Below are 23,135 nucleotides of genomic sequence, written 5' to 3' on the forward strand. Positions count from 1 at the left end.
AAACTGCAATTGTTTTTGTGTTTATGCTCCCCATTCTTTATGGAACCTTTCACTAAATCTCAACCAGAATTTGCTGGAGGTCTTGGTGCCTGTGGGAACTCTTTTTCCAACTTAAGAAATCTTTCACCATATGATTCACACCTTAAATGCAAGTCTTACCTCTAACAGGTATCTCTACTTATAGATAATAGATATTTCTATTATTATTCACAGATTACAGAAGAGGGTTGCTAGGAGGAATATCACAGGATGCTGCCTGAAGAAAAAGACTATGGAAAACAGTGACTTCAATGAACACAGAGGCCAGCACTACAAAAGGAAATGAGAGGTTACTAAAGGCAAATTTTTAAACCTTCAGACCTCCCCTGTACATGCAAAGGTCTAAAGGGTCACCCTATGCTTCCCCAGTAAATATGAGCACGATTTTAACAACTGTTGTCTAAGATTTAAGACATCAATTTGTGAATCATGGATTAGGATGACTTCTCCTTTCTAATGTATGCTATCCCTTGACTAAAATTTTCTCTAATGATTTCCTAGGTTTTCTTTAATTCGCTCTCTAAAGTTAGAAAGATACTTCATATATGTCAGATTTGGTTGTTGGATATGTGAATGGATGATTGAGGCTCAATGTTAGAGCTATAAATAACAATATTGCAAATAAACTTAAAATATCCTCCTTAACAAAATCTTTTTTTATAAAATATGTTCCATATATATATTTGTGGCAAACAAAAGATGCATTCAACATAATTCTCTTGCCTCTCAAGGACATGGGGTATAATTGGATAAATTGCAAAAACCATTAATCATTAAAACAGTGGATTTCACTATAATATAAAAGAAGTGAGGAGGCAGTATTATGAAAACACAGAGAAAGAATGTCAAAGTCTACCAAGACCTGAGATCCTGCTGTGGATTGCCAGAATGATTTGCTTAAAAAGCCAACTGTCAGGATGAGGGTGTCATAGGGTAAGGTTAGTTTAGTTTCTAGGCACCTGAAAATGAATTGTGATGCTAAACTGGAGGATTCCTTGGTGAACTTTATTGTTATAGATTTTCATCAGGTGAACTTCTCCATGTGACAAATACTTCAAAAACTTATTTAAAAAACAAAACTGAGAATATTCTACTAATTTAGATGCTGGGAATACAGTCGAGAAGAGGACAGGAGAGTGTCTGAACCTTCAAATACCTGGTGATGTGGGAGACAGGTCGATGACTAAAATAAGAAAAACAAGAAGATGATATGATAGAACATATAATAAAATAGATGTATGACAACTATTTTATATGAGGTGGACTGACGGATAGTTGAGTTGCCAGTTTTCATAAGAAAAGCAGCAATTTTTATTGTTGTCTTGTAATAAACCAGTGGCACATGCAGTAGATGAAAATGAGATCTAGATCATAGAGGATGAGGGGATTGGAACCACACTAGGATAGGGAGAACTGAGAACAAACCCCACATTACCCAGGTCTTTGTCAAGCAGGATTAGGAGCTCAGATTTACTTTTGTGTGAAAGAGGAAGCAATTGAAAGGATGTGAAAGCAGGAGAATGATATGATCTCACTTAGAGTTTTTAAAAGATCATTCAGATTCCTTTACAGAAATAAGATTACAGGATATTAGAATGAAGGGAGGAGACCTAGATAGGAAGCTGCTGCTTTAGCCCAAGGAACAAATTAACTTACCTTTGCAATGGTAATAGACAGAAGAATTAGAATCCAGATATAGAATGGGTATAAAATTTGTAGTAATGGAAGAAGAATTCAAAGTGCAAAAGGAAGGAAAATATTACATTTAAAGGGGCTTTGAGAAGTTTTACTAGAATGACTTTGTAGATAGTAAAGCCACTGACAAAGACTGAGAAGACAAGGTAGACTTGGATACCAAAGGCTGAGCACCAACTTTTTAATGAATCACAATAGAAACAGCTTATATTCTATTCTGGTAGAAATACCTGCTTGATGTGCATAAAAGCCAATATTAGTGTGGTTCTCTAGAGAAATAGAACCAATTATATGTAGATACATACACTATTTGTGTGTGCCTGTGTGAATGCATCTGTGTGTATGTGTGTGAGACAGAGTGAGAAAGAGCAAAAGACTCAGGGTCAGGAGTTGTCCTCTGAGAAGTATATGATGTACTATCTTTACTTCAGTGGATCATATGATGCTCACTTACATTGTTTAAGACTATGTACGCTACTGAGTTCATTGATTTAAATACTAGTCAAACAGAAATAATTCACTGAAACACTTAGAAATAATGTTTATTCTGGGCACTTTGTGACTCAGTCAATGTTGATACATTGATTCTTCTGTGTATTAGTTCTTAAGTCCATGAAGGTCACAAGACATATGGAAAATAAAGTGCAGTCAGCCTGATTACATCATATTTTCTAGCTTTCTAGAAACAAAACATAATGCAGGCTCTAATTCAATGAGTTATTTCTTGGCTTGGGTATGATGGATTCACTTCCTGGAAATGATTATTAATGAAAATGAGCAAATGATATACCCAAGTATTTATCCATGCTTAACAAAAAGTAAAAAAAGACACAAGTGGTTTTGTACTATATAAATATGTCACATTGTCAAGGAAGCATTTCTGAGGTAAATCTTTCCCTTTTGGATTGAAGAATAATCCTCAAGGGAAGAAACATTTGGTCTTTGTGGTTTAGTTATGCTAACAAGTCCCAGAAAAAGATGACTTCAAACATTTTTCTTCGATTGTCTGTTTATTGTTGCTTTCTGATGATGTTAACCTTGTTCTCTGGAAGTTGATGGGTTTGGCACATAATAAATTCCAGCTGCACAGAAGTGAAGTGATACTAGCCTGCACAGAAAACTCTTGTATAAAATATAAGAAATTTTTTATATTAAATACTCATTTAACAGGATGCACCATACTTATGAGGCACACTTATTATTTTATAAACCCTGTTACTTAAATACAGTTATAGAAGATATAGATATAGATATATATAGACACAAATAGAGATGTAATGGGGAGTTGGTCAAATATAAGACAACTTTTCCTTTCCTTAAACATTTCTGGTCTTCTATAGTGGCTTGACAAAACTATTTTAGTTTTTTTTAAACTATAGTGTTGCAGTTTTATTTGTGCATGCTTTAACACTTCTAAATTTCTCTTAAGATTACCTAGAAAGTATTTAGTGCTCCACAAGTTCAGGAATTGGTACATATTGTCATATGACATGCAAGTATAGTTACGGATTCAACTGGTCAGTATGGTAAGAGATGGTACAAAGGTGACACCAAGGGAAAAGGAGGGGAGAATGAAGACTCAGAGTCTGAGGAAGACAGTATATATCACATAACCTGGCAGGGAGAAAACAGTAACAGAAAATTACACTCATGTATCCTATCACTGATGGAATCATTGATGGAATCTAGTAATTTATTATTAAGTAATACCTATTATTTTAACAGGGTACATTTTAAGAATATAAATATCATCTAGCATAATAGTTAATTGATTATCAAACACAAAAATATCAAATGAACACTTCAATGGGTGCATTTTTCTTAATGTTGTACAGGGACTGGACCCAGTATCTTCACAGAGAGCTACATTCCCAGTCATTTATTTATTTTTTTTTAATTTTGAGACAAGGTCTTGCTAACTTGCTAAGTTGCCCCAGTTGGGCTCAAACCTTTGGTCCTCCTGCCTCTGGCTCCTTGTGTGCTGTGTTTATGGGCATGAACCACAATTCCCAGCTAATGGATGCATTTTTTAAAGAAAATATATGATAGAGTTTGTAACTTATTTAAGATTAAGAACCTTCAGAAAACTAAGTAAAAAGCATAGAATGTCTTTAATTTCACAAAGAGTAAACTATCTAAATTTCACAGCAATAAAATTATTAATAGAATGTAGTATGACACTTTCCCCTAAAATGACAATAAGAAAGGCTCTCCTCATATCTTTGTTTCAGGAATAACTAATAAAGGATATCTTGGCCACTACCACTATAAAATGAAAAATATAAAGATTCATAGATTTATTGAAAACAGGGCAAATAGGTCATTCATAGGTTATGTCACTGTAAGCATACAAAAGTCAACAGAATACATGGAGAAGCTGTTAATACCTAGCAGATATTCAGCAGTGTAGCTAAATCTGAATGATACATCATTATGAAAGAAATTAAAGCATTAAAGGTGTAATTACCTAAAAATTAACCAATAATTACTATTCATTATAATCAAAATTATAACTTAATTCCATGACCAACTCAGCTTTGCTTTTCAAACTTTATTTTCTACTGAGCTCCATTCTCCCATAGAAATATTAAGTGAAACTATCAGAGAGGTAAGGAGCAAAGAGTGCTCCTCAAACTACCAGATAAGAAAAATTTACTACGGAACTGTAGTAAATAAATCAAGGAAACAAAAATGAACAACCAGAAGTAAGCAATTAAAAAAAGAAAACTATGGAATTCTTATTGCAGTTGCCAAAGCAGACTAAGTAAAAACCACAAATCAAACTTAGTTTGACTTTAAGACATGCAGACCTAAGACAATCAGCTATCACTCTGGATTGATGAGACAGATGTAAAAAGGTGAATACAGTCAAGTATTGGTGAGACTGTTAAAAGTGGGAAGCTTTAAACAGTGTGTGTCTCCTATAATCTAGCCAGGCTACATCAGGGTATAAATCCCAGAGTAGTCTTAATGTGGACTCATAAGTATAGATGCCCAATATTATGATTTATTGCATTGTTTTTTAAACTTCTTTTTTTTAGAAAAGTTCTCATTATGTAGTTCAAGCTGCCCTTGAACTCATTATGTAGCCCAGGCTGGCCTGGAATTCATGGTGATCCTCCTGCCTCGGCCTCCTGAGTGCTGGAACTACAGGGGTGTGCCACCATGCCCGGCCTGTGTTTGTTTGTTTGTTTAATGAGATACTGAAGACACTTTATGCATTCACATTACAGAAATTGATTTTTAAACTTTTTTTTGAATTTTTTTTAGTACGTATCTGTGGTACATAATGCTTGCATTCTTCGTGGGGGTTCATGAATGTACATAACACATCTTAATTCTTTTTCCATTCTCTTTGTCTTTCCTTCATCTCTTGGTTCCCTAAACTTTTATAAAAGATTTATCTCCCTATTTCTTATTATTGATCACTTATTTTGCTCTTTATCTATATTTTCAGTTTCTTACATAAGAGAAACTATGTGTTTTTAAGCTTGTGTATCAGGTAAACAGATATTGATTATACCCACTTAATAAATGTAAGTGCTAATATGGGGCATTTGGAAGTAATAAAATAAATGCATAGAGGCTAATATGCATCCATTTTGAAAACATTGTCAAGTAAGCAAAACATAAAGTAGGAAATGAAATGTATGGCACAATAACATCTATATTATCTAAAAACATATCTACAAGAATATATGTTATTAAGGAAATATATTCAAGGATATTTATTTTTTGCTCATTTTAGAAGACAGAATGACTTAACTGCTGGCATTTGAGGTGTACTAAGTAAATGGAAGTACAACTAAAAATAAACATGGAGCAAATGATAGAAGGTGCGCTTAAGAAAAATTTTTCATATACAGGCAGAAGCATCAAAACAAGAATGGGTGGCAGTATGATTGTGATGCTTCATATTTCCTAAGGAACCCAGGCAGAGATTGAAACTCTGTTCCCAGGCTGTGAGATTGTGTTGTGCCAAAGAGGAAATCATACAATTTTGATAAGTGTTCTGGGTTTAGATTTACCAGTATACTTCACATTTGGTGAAATGCCCAGACTATTTGTCAGACCCTCTAAGGGTCACAATTCACATGCACATACTAAAAGCTCTTAGAAATCTTAATGTAATGAAATCTCTTTTATTTTGTTTATCCCAGGGTTCCTCAAATGTAGTTATTATTTTTCCCACTTAAAAACCAATTTCATCTTTCTAGATAAGTGCATTTTCTGGAATAAAATGTGAGCATCACTATTGGAATCAGTAGACAGACATGATGATGTTTAAGAAGGAGATGGATGTGATCAGGCCTAATATACTTCCTTTCCTCTTGAGGGGGTCACACTAAGGTATTCATTTACCATCTGTGCTGTGTGTATGTTTGTGACAAATGAAGCTGGGAATTAAACAGTAAAATAAGGTGCAGACTTCGCTCACACGGAGCTAATTGGAGAGACAAATCTAACACATGGAGATAATTAAGCGACATGACCTATGTATAGGACAGTAACTAACAGTAGTGATAAACTATGGGAAACCTGTCAAATGGCACAGCAGTGATTGTGTGGCCACAAAGGTCAGATAAGAGCCAAGAAGAGTTTGGGAACCATTCTAGAAGCCATGACAAAATAAAAATAGAAAATGGTCCTACAAGGTTCACATTTAGAAGTAACAGATGCAAACTCACTTAAAAAGCTCACTCAAAATAAAAAAGATGCAAACTCACTCAAAAAGTGCATGTAAATATGACCAACAGAACTCTGTGACTAAAAGAAGGTGGAAAGATGATTGTGAAACTTTCTAAATGGGGTATAGATGATTCTAGAATAATTATTTCTCTGTAAAAGGAATTTAGAGATTTTGTTCATAAAGTTTTGTCAATCAAATTAGAAAGGCCACCCATAGAAAACCCAGGCATTTTGTAAGCTGTCCTGGCTAGGATATGACTCACATTTGAAAACCTGCAAGAATTCATTATCATTCTTATCATTGTCTGCAGTGGGAAGTAGCCTTTCCATGTCATTGTTTTCTCAATTCTTGGGATGTTCCTTAAAGACCTGCATTGAATTGATGTAATACTAGCCATATATAGTCTATCATTTTTGTGTTAAGTTGGTATTATTTCTACATTTGTACATGAAAATATTCTGGCATTAATGAAGGATGAAAACAATTCTGTTGCCTTTACAACTCAATAATGCTTTTGTAATCACACTATAAAATGAGTACTTGCCTCTATCCAATCCTGATAATGTCGCAGGATGGCACAAACTTGAAACAAAGTTTCTCAATGAGGAATTGTAGACAATCTTACACACATGGTTGTAGGACAGTGCTGAAGACGTCTTCAAGATTGTTCCTGAAAATGAGTTCTCCATACCTGGACAGAGATCCATAAATAAGATCATCAAATCAATTCCACAAACTTCATGACACCAACTTATTACTAAAATAAACCCTTTTAAAATCCTTCTAATCAATTAAAAGGAACACATACGTATACAAGGAGATTTGAAACTCTTCTAACCATCTGTTACGCTTGCAACTACAAATATTTGCAAGATGGTCATACCCAAAGATGAGTGGTCTTCTGGCATACACAGAAAAACTTACTAAAGAGCAATAATGACTTTTGATGATACCATTCTGAAGTTGTCCCAGGTCAACTTCACTTATTCTGAATAATTTACTTGTTAGAACAGTAATCACTTTGATTATTTCCTTTGAGGCCTTGTTTATTGCCTGACACCCTCATGGACCAATCTTTGCAACTTGTATTGGATTCTGCTTCCTACCCCAAGATTGTTCCTTGAATACAATTATTGACTTCTTGACTGACCCCTTGGACATGAAAATACAGTCTTTTAATTTAAAAAGTTTTGTACCTGGATGACTGAGATGTTCAATTTTCAGTTCCTACTTCCTGGTTCTTCTATACTGCGCCTGTGGGTAAGGAGAATTTAGGCTGCTTCTGGTGGATGGTGTCATGAATACATAACTTCAAGTGTACAAGTATAGCTGAGGTAAACCAAGAAGGGTGTGCAGAATCCCAATGCCAATAGCTGAAAGAAAACCACTAATAGTTTTAGTCCTGACAGGAAAATAAGAATAAATGATTACTAAGAATTAAAAAGAAAATCAGTGTTTTATTTTCAGTACAGAAGACAGAAGTAGGGCAAAAGAAGTGATTATTCCAGTTCATTTTGTAGAATCGCATGATCAGTAAGAGATTGAATAAGAACCTAGACAGAATTAAGCAGGAACAAAGTAAAATAATGTGTTAAAAGTATTAGGTATTATAGGGTACTATTTTCAAAAATTTGTTTAAGATGTCAAACAAGTTCTATTTTATTATTTATTTACAGACTAAGACTAGATATGAAGTAATTAGACCACAATCAAATTTTTTCTTATTACAAAGTCTAAAATATGCTGACCATGGGATGAATTGCCTGCAGGAAAAATTTTTCAAAGGTGTTAAAAATATGACCTGATTTATTTACATCAATATGGTTTCTTCAAGATACTCAAACTGACTTCATTTTGTCAGCAATTTCTATAAAGTTCTATTTCCAAATAGAATAAAAATTTCCTATGTTTCTTCTAGACTCCTTAACCTGCTTTTTACTCATCTCCAGAAAAATTAGGCTTTTTATCATTACCCATGACCAATTTGAGAAATGTTGTCGCTTTTTCTGGAGCTTTCATTGTATCCAAAATAAAGCTGTGTTTAGAAATAAGATTTCCAATATGATCTGGGTAGCCCTTTACCTGTACATACATTTGGAGAAATTCCTCTTTTGTAATTATAAAATTCAACCTAAGAATATAATTTTAGAATGTTACTATACCTCTTACATTTATGACATAGGCAATAACGGTGACCCCATGCTTTCCAGAGACTGAGTCTCCTTTTTGCCTCACCTACTGGGAAGAAGTGGTATTTCCTGAATATAACTGGCAAGAGGAAAGGGCATGTACCTCAGTCACTGATAGTAGAGGATGATAGATTATTAAATTCTCATTCACAGAAGGAAATTAAGCAGAAGGGCATGTGAAATCATTTGTTCCTAGACCACCTGTGCTGTAAACTTTTATATATTTGTGCATCATATAAAACGGGAAAAATGAGCTCTGTCTTTTGACAGGCACCTGTCATATAGTTATTTGTTCAAGCAATGTTTATTGAGTGCTTTCATCTGGTTTTAAAAGACTTTAGTGAGTCCTGAGTATACAATTTCAAGAAATAAATAATACAATTCTTGTCTTCCTTGATCTAATAGAATGGCAGATGTGGGCAGTAATCTACATGGATACCAAAATCCTAACTTATAAACTGTAGACAATGTCCTCAATTTAGTAGTTGGTAGTGTGCATGGCTGTGGAACTGTGTTCTGCACAAAGTGCTCGGGCCAGGAAAAGTATAAGTGGAGACAGAAATCTCAGCTGTCTCCGAAGGTAGGCCATGTGTCATGGTGTGGGGCTGGGTCAGCTTGCAGGAAGGAGTTGTATTTGTTCACAAAAAGGAGATATCCTTTTGGAATCCATCATCTGGAGAAAGAATATTTTTCTAAATCATACAGAAACACTGTGTAATAAGTCAAGAGCCTTGAAGTGCTAAAGAAACATTTTGAGGATGTGTAAGAGAAAATGAGAAAGGAGGTAGATTTCATTGAGTTAATCAGGAAATCTGCAAATATAGAAAGTGACATTTAAATTAATTTTAAGGACAAGAAGAATTTAAACAAGTGAGAAGAGAAATAAGAGGTAAAGGCAGAATCATAGGGTAGTAGTTCACTTAGCTAGAAAAAAAAACTTGACTAATTGAAAAGAAAATTGAAAGAAGAGTGTGGCTACTTTGGAGAGGGAGAAGGAAAATGTGACAAGAAGAAATTGGAAAGCTAGACAGTGAAAACATAGGAATTGCAGAACAATGTAATCAAAGTTTATTTTAATTGTTTGTCAGTTGTGAAGTGAGATCTTGATAGTAGGATGACTATTGGTGTGCATATTGAAAAAAAGAATGGAAGGTTTAGAAACAAGAAAGATACCCCCCTCCCTGCCTTGGGAGACAAAATTCTAGGCCTGATCAGCAAATATGTGCTATTTAGTGAGGGAAATCATAATGTGGATAAGAAGATAAAAGAGGGCTCAATTACTATACTGAGAAAGAAAGTAGAAAAAATTAACAAGAGAGCAAATTGAGAATGAGTCTAGAAGGGAGAGAAAGGGAATGGAAAACAAAGAAGAAGCAAGACATATCATGTACAGGTACAAATTCCTTAGGATGAATGTTATCATTATGTATATCAAAAATGTACCAATATAATTAAAAAACAAAAATCTCCCCTCAAAAGAAAGTGCAGTCCTGAAGATGAAGAGAAGAGTGGTTTTGAGAATGGACTTCTTGGTGAAATGAGCTAAGTGACTTAGTGAGATACAGTCCGAATATGTTTAATAGATTTGTCTTTTGGGGCCATTGCCAATACAGTGTCAGGAGAGTAGACTGGTTGAACCAAGTGGATTACACCAAACTGATTAAATGAAAGAAAGAACATGGACTTAGGGAATAGAGAGAGAAGTTTTATGCACATTTTAGCTTATTTTCATGGGTAAATTTCTTCAGCTAACTGATTATAAGGGTATTTAGGGTCAGACAAACATTGAATTTTTTTTGTTTTCTGAATATTAAACACAATGGATCATGTCCCTTGTTATTAAGAATAAACGAGCAAGTAAGGGGACCTTGATGAATGGCGATCCAACTGTAGAATCAAAATCCTTGACAAGGTGAAAGGTTTATGTAGAGGCTGCAGACCAGTAAGAATTGTGGAACAATATGGCTATGATTGTTCTGGCACCATTTTCTCATTTGTAATAAGTTGGAATAAATCACAATCTCTCCATTTATTCTAAAATAATTTTTTTATTATTATTAAGAAATGACTGTGTTCTCTCCGCTGTTGCAAAGGCTAAATATGCTCAGGTTAGCATCACGGCTGCTGCCACTAACATGTGGCTTTTATTCAAGTGCAGGTGACAGATACCACATAAACAAAAAATAAAACATAAGAAAAGAAAATTTTAAAAATAATGAAAGTGATGAGGGAGAGGATTTCTGAGACAGCAGGCAGAAGAGACTTCTCCAAAGTGGCGATGTTTACACAGAGCCCTGAGAGAGTGATCTGACAGAACTGGAGGAAGGCTGTTCTTGAACAGGAGAAAGGAGAGGAGATAGGAGAGGTTAGTCCACTAGCGCTACTCTTACACAAAAACGTTTACATACCTCAGCATGAGGAAGATTCTAGAGAGCTACCTTGGAGTTTACAACCCTTTGTAAAAGCTTGTGATACCCGCTTGAGGAAGTTCCTATTAGAAACGTATTCTTCGTTACTCAAAATTATATTGTCCCATTCTGAGTCTTTTTTTCTTAATATTTAGTATTTTGAGATAAATCTCCATATTCTATGCTTTGTTCTGCCCCTGTTTCAGTACTGGGCTTAATTTCTCAAAAAAAAAAAAAAAAAAAAAGAACCTTACATTGTGCAAAACCTTGTCTTAACTCCTAACATGCTGTAACTTGATGTTTCAGCTATTACAAAGTTCCTAGCTGTTTCAGGAATGTTTTATATTTTACTAGTATCACTATAAAGTTTGCAGTTATCTACTGTACATAATTACATTCATTAATAGTAGCTCTGCATTTTTACATTCATTGTAAGGAGAATTAATCAGTGGGTGTTTACACTGGTTTTCTGCTGCAAGAAAAATTTTTGGTACTAATTACTCTTATATAGTCAAAGATGAATTTATGAACAAATTTACTTTTGTAATTCTTTCAGAAAATTATGAGATTTCAAGTCTCAGAAACCATAAATTATGAAAATTTAACATGCATAAATATATATACATATATATAAAGATTAGAATTTGGAACTCTAAACAAAAGTTTATTGTAAGTGGAAGCAGCTTTGCATGGATTAAGGAGGATACAGTTAAACCTCTGTAATTAGATAATATCTTCCATTTACTAACTCTTATTTAAATTCTTCCACCCTGGGTTTCTTCTTCCTTTGTATGTTAGGGTTCATGATCTCTGCTGCCTGAACTGAACTAATTTAGAGAGATAATTTTGTAGATTTTCAGCCACCTGCCTGGCATATTATAAATATTCTACAAATGTTAGTTACATATATAGAGGCTAGAGAGGGAGTTTATGAGTAAAAGTTTAAGAAGTCTTTTATTTTTCTTAAAAATTTAAGGGAAGGGAAATATATGACTTAAAACTGTATTGTCTGCTGTTCACAGGACTACATGGAGCAATAGTTTCAGTGAGGCCAAGAGAATCAGGAGGTGGCTGTGGGAACTATATTTCATGGACCATAAAATCAGAGAGGCATTACAATTTTGAATGGAAGACCAACCACAGTTAAAAAAATAAAATTCCCTCCTGGCATGCATATTATCCATAATAAGGCAAAATGAATTTACAAGCATCTCACTGAAACGCAGGGGAGTAAGATACTAAAATTTTTCTAGGTGCCCAGGGCTGGTTAAATGAAAATTAATGTGCAATGGAAATTGTTACTAATTTAGGACTTTTGAAAAACTTTTACAGGTTTACATGCAGCTTTGCTCCGTAAATTCTTCTCGTTCTTTATTTTTCTTTATCTGCCTGTCTCACACAAACACACACACACACACACACACACACACACACAATTTATGTTCTTCAGAGTGATTATTTTTGCCCCAAAGATTTGTAGGATACTTCTCTCTGTGATGCAAAGACGTCGGAACCCTTTATCCATTTGAAGTACTTTGCATCTTAATCATCTCACTTTCATTTATTAAGTTAGTGAATCTTTATGGCAAACATTCTGGTAATCAAGGCAAGGGCTACTATTCCCATTTTTAAATTAGAGAATATTTGCCTTAGATGCTTCTCTCAAGCCATTAGTCACAAGAGTTTCTCTGTTCTTTCATATCATAAAAACAGAAGCCAAAACTGTCTGACTAGTCAGTGGGTCAGTAAGAATACCCTGTGTGAATCTGTCTTTGTCTTATCCACTACCTCAATTAAGAACACATCAACATGGTGAAAAAGAGAAGATACCTTGTCATTTTCCAAATCTTGAGAAAATACAGAAGCATTCAGTAATGAGATTTCCATTCCCTCCTGTATTTCCTAATGCAGGGTCCTTAAGTGTCCCTTACAGATGGCTGTTAAGAAAGCCTGGGTACAGCATTACAAGGAAAAGCTGCCTGACACAGACAGAAAAGGAACCCTCTGTTCCCCTCCTGCAGATATGAAATGAGCTCTGCTCAAAGCATTTGCCTTCATTAACAGAAAATTCTTTACTTCACATTGGGAGATGTGGGCTCAAGGGGTGTGGGCTAATGTTCTCTAAATTGGGTTTAAGATTGGACCTCCATCCAAATATTCCCACACACTTAGTCTTAAAGAATCCCAATCTTCTCCAAAAAGAACCTAATTTAATTTCTCTTCCATGTGGGATTTTGAAAATATGCGGCCATATAGAGAGGCCCCAGGCTGCCTACTCCATCTTCAGTCCTCCACTAGGGGTATCCAGATTGAGTTCCCCTTCATGCATCATACACGTGATTTGTGAGATTTCATTTGGGACTTATCTGGTGCCATATCTGTTGGATATATGATTTAGTAAAAAAATGTAGCCCCATTCTGGGGAGGGTGTTTTTGAATTCATTATAAAAGGTATTGTCATACTGATTCATCTCACTGGCTGCAGAAAACCAGTTAAGTTTACATTGAGAACAGAAAGTACACTTACCCAGCTCTTTAACAGAAGAGAGGTCAAGTCAAAGATCGGAGGGCAATTGAAAATCAAGATTTACATGGAAGTGCAATTAGACAATCCTAAAATGAGGTTAGTGGACATTTTCCTACCTGCGTATGCTTTCTTCTTTTTTTTAATTCGTAGGAAAATGCATCTTTATTTTCATCTGCCTTTAACAGAAATTGAGTATTCATTTCCATATGAATGTAAACAAAACACTACAGTAGGAGCAGTACCTGTGACTTGGTCCCTAGTGAAGGTCACATAAGACAATATAATCATACAGGCACCTCAGGATATCATTCACTCATTGTCTCTTCAAAGCTCAGTGGCTTATAGGCCATGGACTTTCCTATTTAATGCACTAAGAAGCACAATCATTAGTATGTCATAAATCTCTTCAATATTAAGATAACACTATTTCAACATAATTTATATCTTCTGCAGTCATGTGTACTTTATACATTTAGAAAGATTTGTAGTTGTGCATAGTGGTGTACATCTCTAATCCCAGCACTCTGGAAGGCTGAGACAGAAGAAATGCAAGCTTGAGTTGTACTTGGGCATCTTAGCAAGACCCTGTCTCAAAATAAAAAACAAAAATGGAGTAAGGGGTGTAGTTCAATGCAAAGACCCTGGGCTCAATTCCTAGTACCACAAACAAAACAAAACAAATGTTCTTTCTTTTTTTCTCCATTAAGTTTATTTGTATATTCTAGGTATACAATACAATAACATTCATCATTGGGATCTCATACCTTTACATGATGTATCTTGGTTCTTATTTTTGCCCCATCACCCTGCCCTCCCTTCACCCCCTCCACCCTTCCCTATTTACAAGGAATTTCTTTCCATTTTTTTCCGTTTCTCATATTTTTTCTTTTCCCTTCTTTCCTTTCCCCTACCCTCCCACTTCCCTTACTCCTTTAGAGCTTTTCTTCCTATTTCACAATATCAATTATACATTTTGATCCTTATTTACACTTTTAATTTTTCACACCAGAGAAACTTTTTGGTATTTACACATGTGTGCCCTATTTATTTCACTTAAGAGTGTGGCCTCAATGTGCATCCACTTAGATATAAATGTCTCTAGTTTCTCATTCTTTATAGCTGAGTAGTACTCCATTTTGTAAAAAAAACCAAAACAAAACCATGTTTCCTTTACCCAGTCTCCAGTTGATGGGCAATTGGGCTGTTTCCAAGTTTTAACTATTACAAACTGTGCCACTGTAAACATTGGTGAGCATATATCACTGTGGTGTATGATTCTTTTAATTTTTTGGAAAGATACATATGAATTCCCAAAGTTGAAATAAGATAAAAAATTCTAAACACTCCAGTTACAATCAGTGAAATTGAAAACATAATTAAAAATTTATCAACAAAGAAAAGCCCGGGTGCTGATGCCTTCACTGCTGAATTCTACAAGACATTTAGAGAAGAACTATTGCTCCTGCTCTTTAAACTTTTCAACAAAATTGAAAGGGAAGCAATACTTCCAAATTCATTCCTGGAAGCAAGTATTACTTCAATTCCAAAAGCAGAGAAAGACCAACCAAAAAAGAGAACTACAGGGCAATCTCCCTAATGAACATAGATACAAAAGTCCTCAGTAAGATACTGGCAAACAGAATACAGAGGGTCATCAAGAGGATCATATACCCTGGCCAAGTCAGACATATCCCAGGGATGCAAGGATGGTTCAACATATCTAAATCAGTAAATGTAATACACTATATTAACAGAGTCAAGGACAAAAACCATATGATCATCTCAATAGATGCAGAAAAATCATTCAACAGAATTCAACACCCATTCATGATAAAAACCCTGCAGAATATTGGAATAGTCTTTATCTCAACTTGAATAAGGCTATCTATGAAAAACCAGCAGTCTACATCATACTAAACAGTCAAAATGTTATTTGAAAAGAGGTTCCTAGTATTCACCAGACGGCCAAAAAGGTTCACAGTGAAAAAAGGGGGGGGGGGTTTCAAACCTTTTGATTTACTTTTTTTGTATATATGTGTGTGCTTTGTTTTGTCTTGTTTTTTGAGATAGAGTCTCCCTATGTAGTTCAGGTTGGTCTTTTTTATTAATAAATTTTATTTTATTTTATCCCATCCTCCCCTCGTGTCCCCTTCCCCCCATATACAAAAGCTTTGTTTCCATTGTTTTCTTCTATTTTCACTTTTTTCAGATCCCTTCCTTTCTCCCTTTCTTCTCCCTTGTTACAGTGAATCATAAAATGGAAATTTAATGATCAATAAACAAAATATAGTGTTTTAATATCATGATTTTGTCAGTATAAATTTTAGAAGATAATAACAAAGCAAAATGAGCAAGCGGTTGTAATACATATTCCCTTTACCCATTCATCTGTCCATTTATTCACCCATCTACCAAGTACAGTATTACCAACTTGTGAGGTGTGATAAAAAATTATGATAAATGTTTAATTTTTTTAAAAAAAGATTATTACAATTAAAAATACACTGCCATTTATCTCCATGAAAACACTCTTTCCCATCATTCTCACCAATTTTTTGAAGCAGATCTGGAAGTCTTTTTTCACATCTCTAGCTGCACTGTTGTGGTGGCCTCCATGTCTTGGATCAATTCAAAACATTTACCTTTCATGGTCATTTTGACTTTGAGGAAGAGCTAGAGGTCACATATAACCTGATCAAGTTAATTAAGGTAGATGGTGACATACCATAATGTCTTTATTTGATAGAAATTCTCCTAAGTGCTATGAATTGTTTCAGGAGATGGAAAACACAAAAAGATAGTTAGGAACCACTTCAGAAAGCAGGAACGATAAGATAAGTGTGTCTGAAGCAAAAAGAATATTTTAGGTATGTTAGTATTATGTGTCTTAAAGTGTAATCTTTTAAAAAACATTCACCACATTGTTTGATCATACCTCTTACTGGGTGGTAGCCATTTTTCTAGACACTTTGGTAAGATCATTTTAAAAAGTAACATATGCCACATACATATTTATAGCCTAGTGAAGAGGGTAGATCATAAATAATAATCAAAAGTATCCTTTTGTAGAGAGGCGCATTTGTCCAATGTTAATTTTATTCTGTCAATATGTCAGGTGTACTTTTTTAACCTCTCTGAAGCCTCTGACCTACACAATACAAAACTTGTTCTTATAGGATGTAAAAGTCAGAATGAGGTGTGTGGAAGTGGCGGGGGTTATAGGAGGCGGGACATCAAAACTGAAAGTGTAAATAAGGACTAAATGTATAATAGGTAATGTGTAATAGGAAGAAAAGGGGCAAAGGGGAAGGGGAAGCGGGAGGGCTAGGGGAAAGGATAGAAGGTTATGGCATTAATACGAGAAAATGGAAAAATAGGAACAAAGTCTTTGTAAATAGGGAGCAATGGAGGGGTTGAAGGGAGGGCTGGGCAAGGGTGAAAAATAAGAACCAAGAGAGACTATGTAAAGGTGCAAATTTCCAATGATGAATGTCATTATATTGTATACCTAAAATGTACCAGTGATTAGAATGAATAATTGATAATGCAAAATAGGAAGAAAAGGTCCAACGGGGTAGAGGTAGTGGGAGGGGCAGGGGAAAGGAAAGAAGGGAAAGGAAAAATGATGAGAAAAGGAAAATATGGAAATAAAGTCTTTGTAAATAGGGAAGGGTGGAGGGGGTGAAGGGAGGGCTAGGAATGGAGAAAAAATAAGAACCAAGATGCATTATGTAAAGGTACAATTCCCAATGAGAAATGAAATTGTGTTATATACCTAAAATGTACCAATAAAAGAATTTAACCACAAAAAAAGCAAATAATTGGAGTGAATTCAAATATTAATTAATTTTATAAATGAGGAAACGATGTATTTGGATCCCAACAAGATATGTCTGATTTTAATGTTGTAATATTATAATTATTCTACTATAGCTATAAGTACCCATAAGTAACAGCCCTGCTGAAATGAATGAATGCAAACATGATTGTGGGGTTTTAAAAGAATAATTTATTTACTTTTCTGTGAGTTCCCTGTATCCTGACATAATTCAATGATCTTTCCTCTATGTCTCTATTTCTTCTCTCTTCTCAATTTCTCTTTCTGCTTTTCCTTCCATCTTTCTTTCCTTTTACTTCTTAATTACTAGAATACAGAAAGGGAAATTTCAAACCTACTAAGAATGTTTAGGTTAAGAAATTAGAAGCATATTTTTGTTTTCTCTTTACTATATATCTTTGTTTTCCCACATCTCCACCTGTTTTTCCATTAACTGGAAAAGAAGTTGAATAATATCTTTTTTACATTTTCTGACTTTATCTCATATCTTTCTATTCTTAAGAAAAGTTGATAACAGTCTTTTATTTCCAGTGTAAAGTTGTTATCTAGAATTATGAAACTTTGAATTAGGAAGCAATTAGACGCTAAACTATAGTTACTTTCACGTTAAAAAACTCATTTTCTTTTCAATGAAACTGTAGGCCCATTAATCGTAGAACTCTTCTAACATCGTGTGAAAGTTCATGTGTAATTATCCTTTCTTCATATTCTTTAAGATTTATGAAGTGTAAATACTAACTTCACATCTTATCTTCAGTATTTCTACCCTAATATCTCATTCTGTGCTCTAAGGGTGGCTTGATATCCACCCTAAGTCTGCAGAGAACTTAAACTGTTATAACTGTTTTTATATTTTTCTGAGCTAATGGAGTCCTGTACTTAAGAAGGGAGGGTTAAAGAAAATATGTCTGTAAGAAGATAACCAACTTATGAGATTTGTTCTCCCTCTCTCTCTCTCTCTCTCTCTCTCTCTCTCTCTCTCTCTCTGCTTCACGCACACACAAACACACACTTTGGATCTGAAAGTTTTCTGTGGGATGTGCTTTCCTTTATCCTGTGCATAGCCACAAAGCATGACAGTCCTGAAAAGGTATTTTTCATATGTTTAACTTTCTAAGTAACCCAAATGATCATCTTTAACTGAAAGTTATTTTATCAGGAATAATCTTGTCAGCACAAAATAAGCAAATTATTTTCATGTGTAATATACCAACCTTTAACAGTTTTTTTTAGATTTTATCTGTTTCTGATCCCTAGATATTTACCAAATGTATGTATATTGGAATTGATAGCTTTAGCAAGCAATATAAAGGCCAGAAACTCCCACTCAGTCTTCTAAAAATATCTTCAATAATACATTGTATTAATAAGGCTGTATCTTGAGACTGGAAGTTTTCTATTTCTCTTCTGTTTCCTCTCTTAAAAATAAGTCCCAGAATACATGACACAAAACTTTAGATTTAAAGATACAGATAGATACAAAACATAAACATAAATTTGAATATCTCACTTTCAATAATGTATACCATAAGAAATACTCAACACTAACATAAAAGATTAGAACAACACTATAGAATGGCTAAGCCTAACAAAGCATTTATGCACTATCCAATGAGAATAGAATACATTTTGAAATTCAAAAAGAATATTTAGAGAATACACCATAAATTCTAACAAAAACTATATTTAAAATGATTGGATTAATATAAATGTGTTTCTCTAATGAACAGAAATGGGATTGAGAATATGAAAATAAAATTTTGGAAATTTATGAATATGAACAAATTAACACAATCCTAAGTAATCAATGATTAAACATATGAAAAAGGTAAATTATAAAACATTAGAAATGAATGAGCACAATATATAATTTATCAAAACTTATAGGATGTAACCAAAGCAGCAGTCACAGAAAAAATTTATATGTGTACATTTGAATTTGGATTAGTTAATGTTTTGTAATGTATCACACTAAAGCACTAGCAACAAAAGATATAAAAATACTGGACTTCATCAAAATTTAAAAAAAACGTTTTTGATCTTCACAGAACACTTTGAAGAAGAGAAAATGAAATATCTAAGTAATAAGAAAAAATGTTAGCAAATCATGTCTTTGACTTGTATCCAGAACATTGAATATAAATACCTATAACTCAATGACAAAAAAGTAAATAATATAATTAAAATAGGCAAAAATTTCAAAGAAGATACAGTATTGAGTCAATAAACACATGAAGGGGCATGTAACATTATTAATCATCAAAGAAAAATAACTCAAAAGCACGGTAAGATGTCAAACTATGAAATGAGATCATAAGAGCTAATGAAGTCATCCTAGAGTAGGGACCTGCTTTGTTGCTGGACATATTTTACAATGGAGACTTATTTTGGCAAACTAAAAATGTTAAATTTAATGATACCACCACATGACACAGCATTTCTATTTCTAAGTATATACTCAAGATAGTTCTAAAAATGCATCTACATAAAAATTTCTGCACTCCAGTAACAACAATGATGGCTTCAGCTGAGTTCCCTTTCAGTTTATTCTAGATTTTCTGTAATTTTACAGTCTTTGCATATTAAAAGTCTTACCTATTTGTACAACTGTTTTGATTGTTTCTTTTTTTGCCAAGATAAAAATTTGTACATTTCAGGATATCATCTGAGACTCAAAATATCAGTAGAACTTTTCCTCAATGAAGGAAAATCTGAAATGGAATAATAGCTCACATTTTAGAGTAACTGTGGCATATCGGAAGTCTACATGCTTTATGAACTGTATTCTCAAATTGTAGATGAACAAATTAAGACCTAAAATTGTAGAGCAAAGTAATCAATAGGGAAGAGTTTAATCTCATGGTGAAAAGATTTAGACAAAGCTGTTAGACCTTAAGGTTCTCAAGTGGCACTAGCTTTACCCCAGGAACACTTGACAATGTAGGGAAAAATTTTTGGTTAATGCCATGAGACAGAGAATAATCTTAGCCTATAAAGATGCTATTAAACATCTTACAATGCACAGGACAATCCTCTACAACAAAAAAGTATCTGGTCCAAATAACAATATTGCTGAGGTTGAGAAACCCTGTATTAAAGCAATTGTTCTCAACTTTGTACGTGACAATCACTGAGGGAACTTCAGAAATACTGATGTCCCTTCTGAAGATATTTTGATTTAATTGCTTTGATATGCAACTAGGATACTGAAACTTTTTAAAGATCATTGTTAATTCTTTGTAAACCCAAATTTGATCATCATGAGAGTATACACCATGGGCATTGTAAAAACTGAGGTTAAAGTACTACTCAGCACCAACAAAAAGGCTACACAGACTTGTTTGGATTATGGGGACAGCTTGAGTTAAGTTAGTAGAAAGCCTTCTATCTCAGTCCACCTATATTATGAAAAATGATTTAGAAGACTAATATATTAATCAGGCAGCTTTCAGGCAGTGAGAGGTATAGCTGTCCGAGACTAGAGAACATAAACATTGAAAGAGATGTTCACTATCTTGAATCGCTAAGAGCAGAATTAGAAAATTACAGGCTTCTGGGAAGTCTCTTGGGGTCTATATCTTCACCATAATTGATAAGCCATCATAATTTCATGATTTTTTAAATCCAGGATCACAGACACATTCTATTTTAGTAATTCTCTGTGGACTCTCTAAATCTATTGTCAATATTCCCCTTCTTATATGGAGTCTTGTGGAGATGATACACGCAGAAACTGGATTCCCATGACCTCTGTCTCCCTAGCTTCTCAACTACTGTACATGTTTGCATCAGTTGCTTTCCAGCATGCTTTCCCATCACACCTGATAAGCTGACACTTCACTACATTCTTCCAACACCTCCTTTCCATGAATCTCCTTTTTCCCCCAGCTAACCAAAATATGACCTCATGAAATAAATGGCTTATTATTTCTATTTTAATCATGGAGGTATTTTTAAGAATTAAATGAAAAAAATATCAAACTTGCATTTTCTTCTATAAATTCTGAATAAGCTCACCTAGAAACTTAAAGTTTTAGCCAAATCTATATAAGCTAGAAAATATTCAATAAGTGTTAATTAAAGTGAGAGAATGTACTTTTGACTTGTGTTAGCCTTGACTTTTGCAACAGTGAAGTAGTGATGAACATGTCCATGATAATTAATAATGAAAATATTCAGACAATTTTTCTGGCCTTAGGACTAAAATTGAATCACTTAAAAATACCAATGTATACATAAAATTTTGAGTTGGCTAGTTTTCTCTTATAGGAATTTTCCAAAGAGTCTATGTTGTAAGAGGGAAATTGGATTAGAAGTTTTAAGGGTATGAGTGGCTTATCTTAGGGTCCCAGGGAAAAGATAATGCCAAGATAGGAATTTCTAAAAGTTCATTTTCAATGGACTTTTCCAATTTTTGAAATTAAAAAATGGAAATATACATTTTGACCTTAATCAACTCGCTACTTCACCTTTCTGCTATGGATTCCATGGTGTAGTACAATGAGAAGTACAAGGACAGAGAAGCTCTTTGGGACCCCCAGTATTCCTTCTGACATTGGAATAATGGGGAAAGGGGTGGGCAGAAGACAAGGTGGGAGAAGTCTGAGTTTGGAACAACAGTTGTGGTGCTCCTGACTACTTATTCATGAATATGACTTTCATGAAATATCACATTAGGTCATTAAGTATTTAAAATACCTCAAATGAAGCACTTAAGAATCTTACGATAAATGCATAAAGTAATAGTTTATATTTTAAAATCCTATAAAGTTATTCAACAATTGTAATTCAGTATATGTTCCTTAAGTGAAAGTTTCATATTTCTTTCTTATATTCTTTATTTATATACTTATCTTTCATTTACTCCTACCTTAATTTAACAGACAATCACTAGCATATTGATTGAATAGACATCATGTGCTACAATGTAGGGACTCATAAAATAGACAAAATTCATTCTATTTATAATACCCGTATGTTTGGCAACAATTTATTTTTAATTTTAATTTGAGGGTTTTTGTGATATTGAGGATTAAACTCAGGGCCCTGGCACTGAGTTACATTCTGAACTCATGTTTTAATTTTTTGGGGTGGGCTTGAGCTTCAGCCTTGTGCCTCAGTCTCTGAAAGTACTAAAATTACAGGGATATGGGCAAGAATTAAATTTGAAAAAGAAAAGCATGGATTATTCAAATAAGTTTGAGATACGTTAAATCAATAAACTGTTTGGTTTATGAAATGATTCTGTCATATGTAGACTACAAAGCAGTCTAGAACTAAACTATCTAGAACTAAACTAAACTATCTGACACCTATATCATGTATTTCTACAGTCATTTACTGTCTCAAATGCATTTTATCATCAGGGATTGAACTGAGATTGAAAATGGTCAAGATATGATACATGTATATGCCAATTCCTCAAAACAAATTTAATTATTATGCACAGCAAATATATATCAATAAATAAATTGAACTTGGCAACATTATATTGACTGAAACAAACCCAAGACAGAAAGACAAGTACCATATATTCTCTCTCATACATTGAAACACACAAACAAACAACAAAGATTGTAATGTTGAATAATAATTCCTAGAGATTGAAAATGATGTATGTATGTGTATGTGTGTAGGGGGTGGAATATGGGTAAAGGAAGGTTGAATTTTCAGTGCACACTATATGCATGTGTAAAATATGATGCAAAATCCATGAGTACGTACAGTTAATACATATTAATCAACAGTT

At 33.9% G+C, this 23,135-nt stretch overlaps 1 protein-coding gene across 5 annotated transcripts in view; it reads left to right on the forward strand.

The window, feature by feature from the left end:
* Cdh8 (cadherin 8) overlaps positions 1-17,781 on the forward strand; it is a 382,630-nt gene extending 364,849 nt beyond the window's left edge. For 2 of the 5 annotated variants that reach the window (XR_015449007.1, XM_087205646.1), the window contains exon 13: positions 214-17,780. Coding sequence is in view for 3 of the 5 variants with exons in the window: in XM_087205646.1 (XP_087061772.1) it covers positions 214-325 (112 nt within the window). In the remaining 2 variants the exon portion in view is untranslated. Of the gene's footprint in view, positions 1-213 lie in introns of all 5 variants that reach the window. The other 3 variants (XM_004843118.4, XM_087205660.1, XR_015449028.1) reach the window with 2 other exon arrangements.
* Positions 17,782-23,135: the final 5,354 nt, after the last annotated feature.

Source organism: Heterocephalus glaber, unplaced genomic scaffold, assembly GCF_053883595.1.
Source record: "Heterocephalus glaber isolate CG9 unplaced genomic scaffold, H.glaber_assembly_v1.0 deba00000071, whole genome shotgun sequence".
NCBI classification, from domain to species: Eukaryota; Metazoa; Chordata; class Mammalia; order Rodentia; family Bathyergidae; genus Heterocephalus; species Heterocephalus glaber.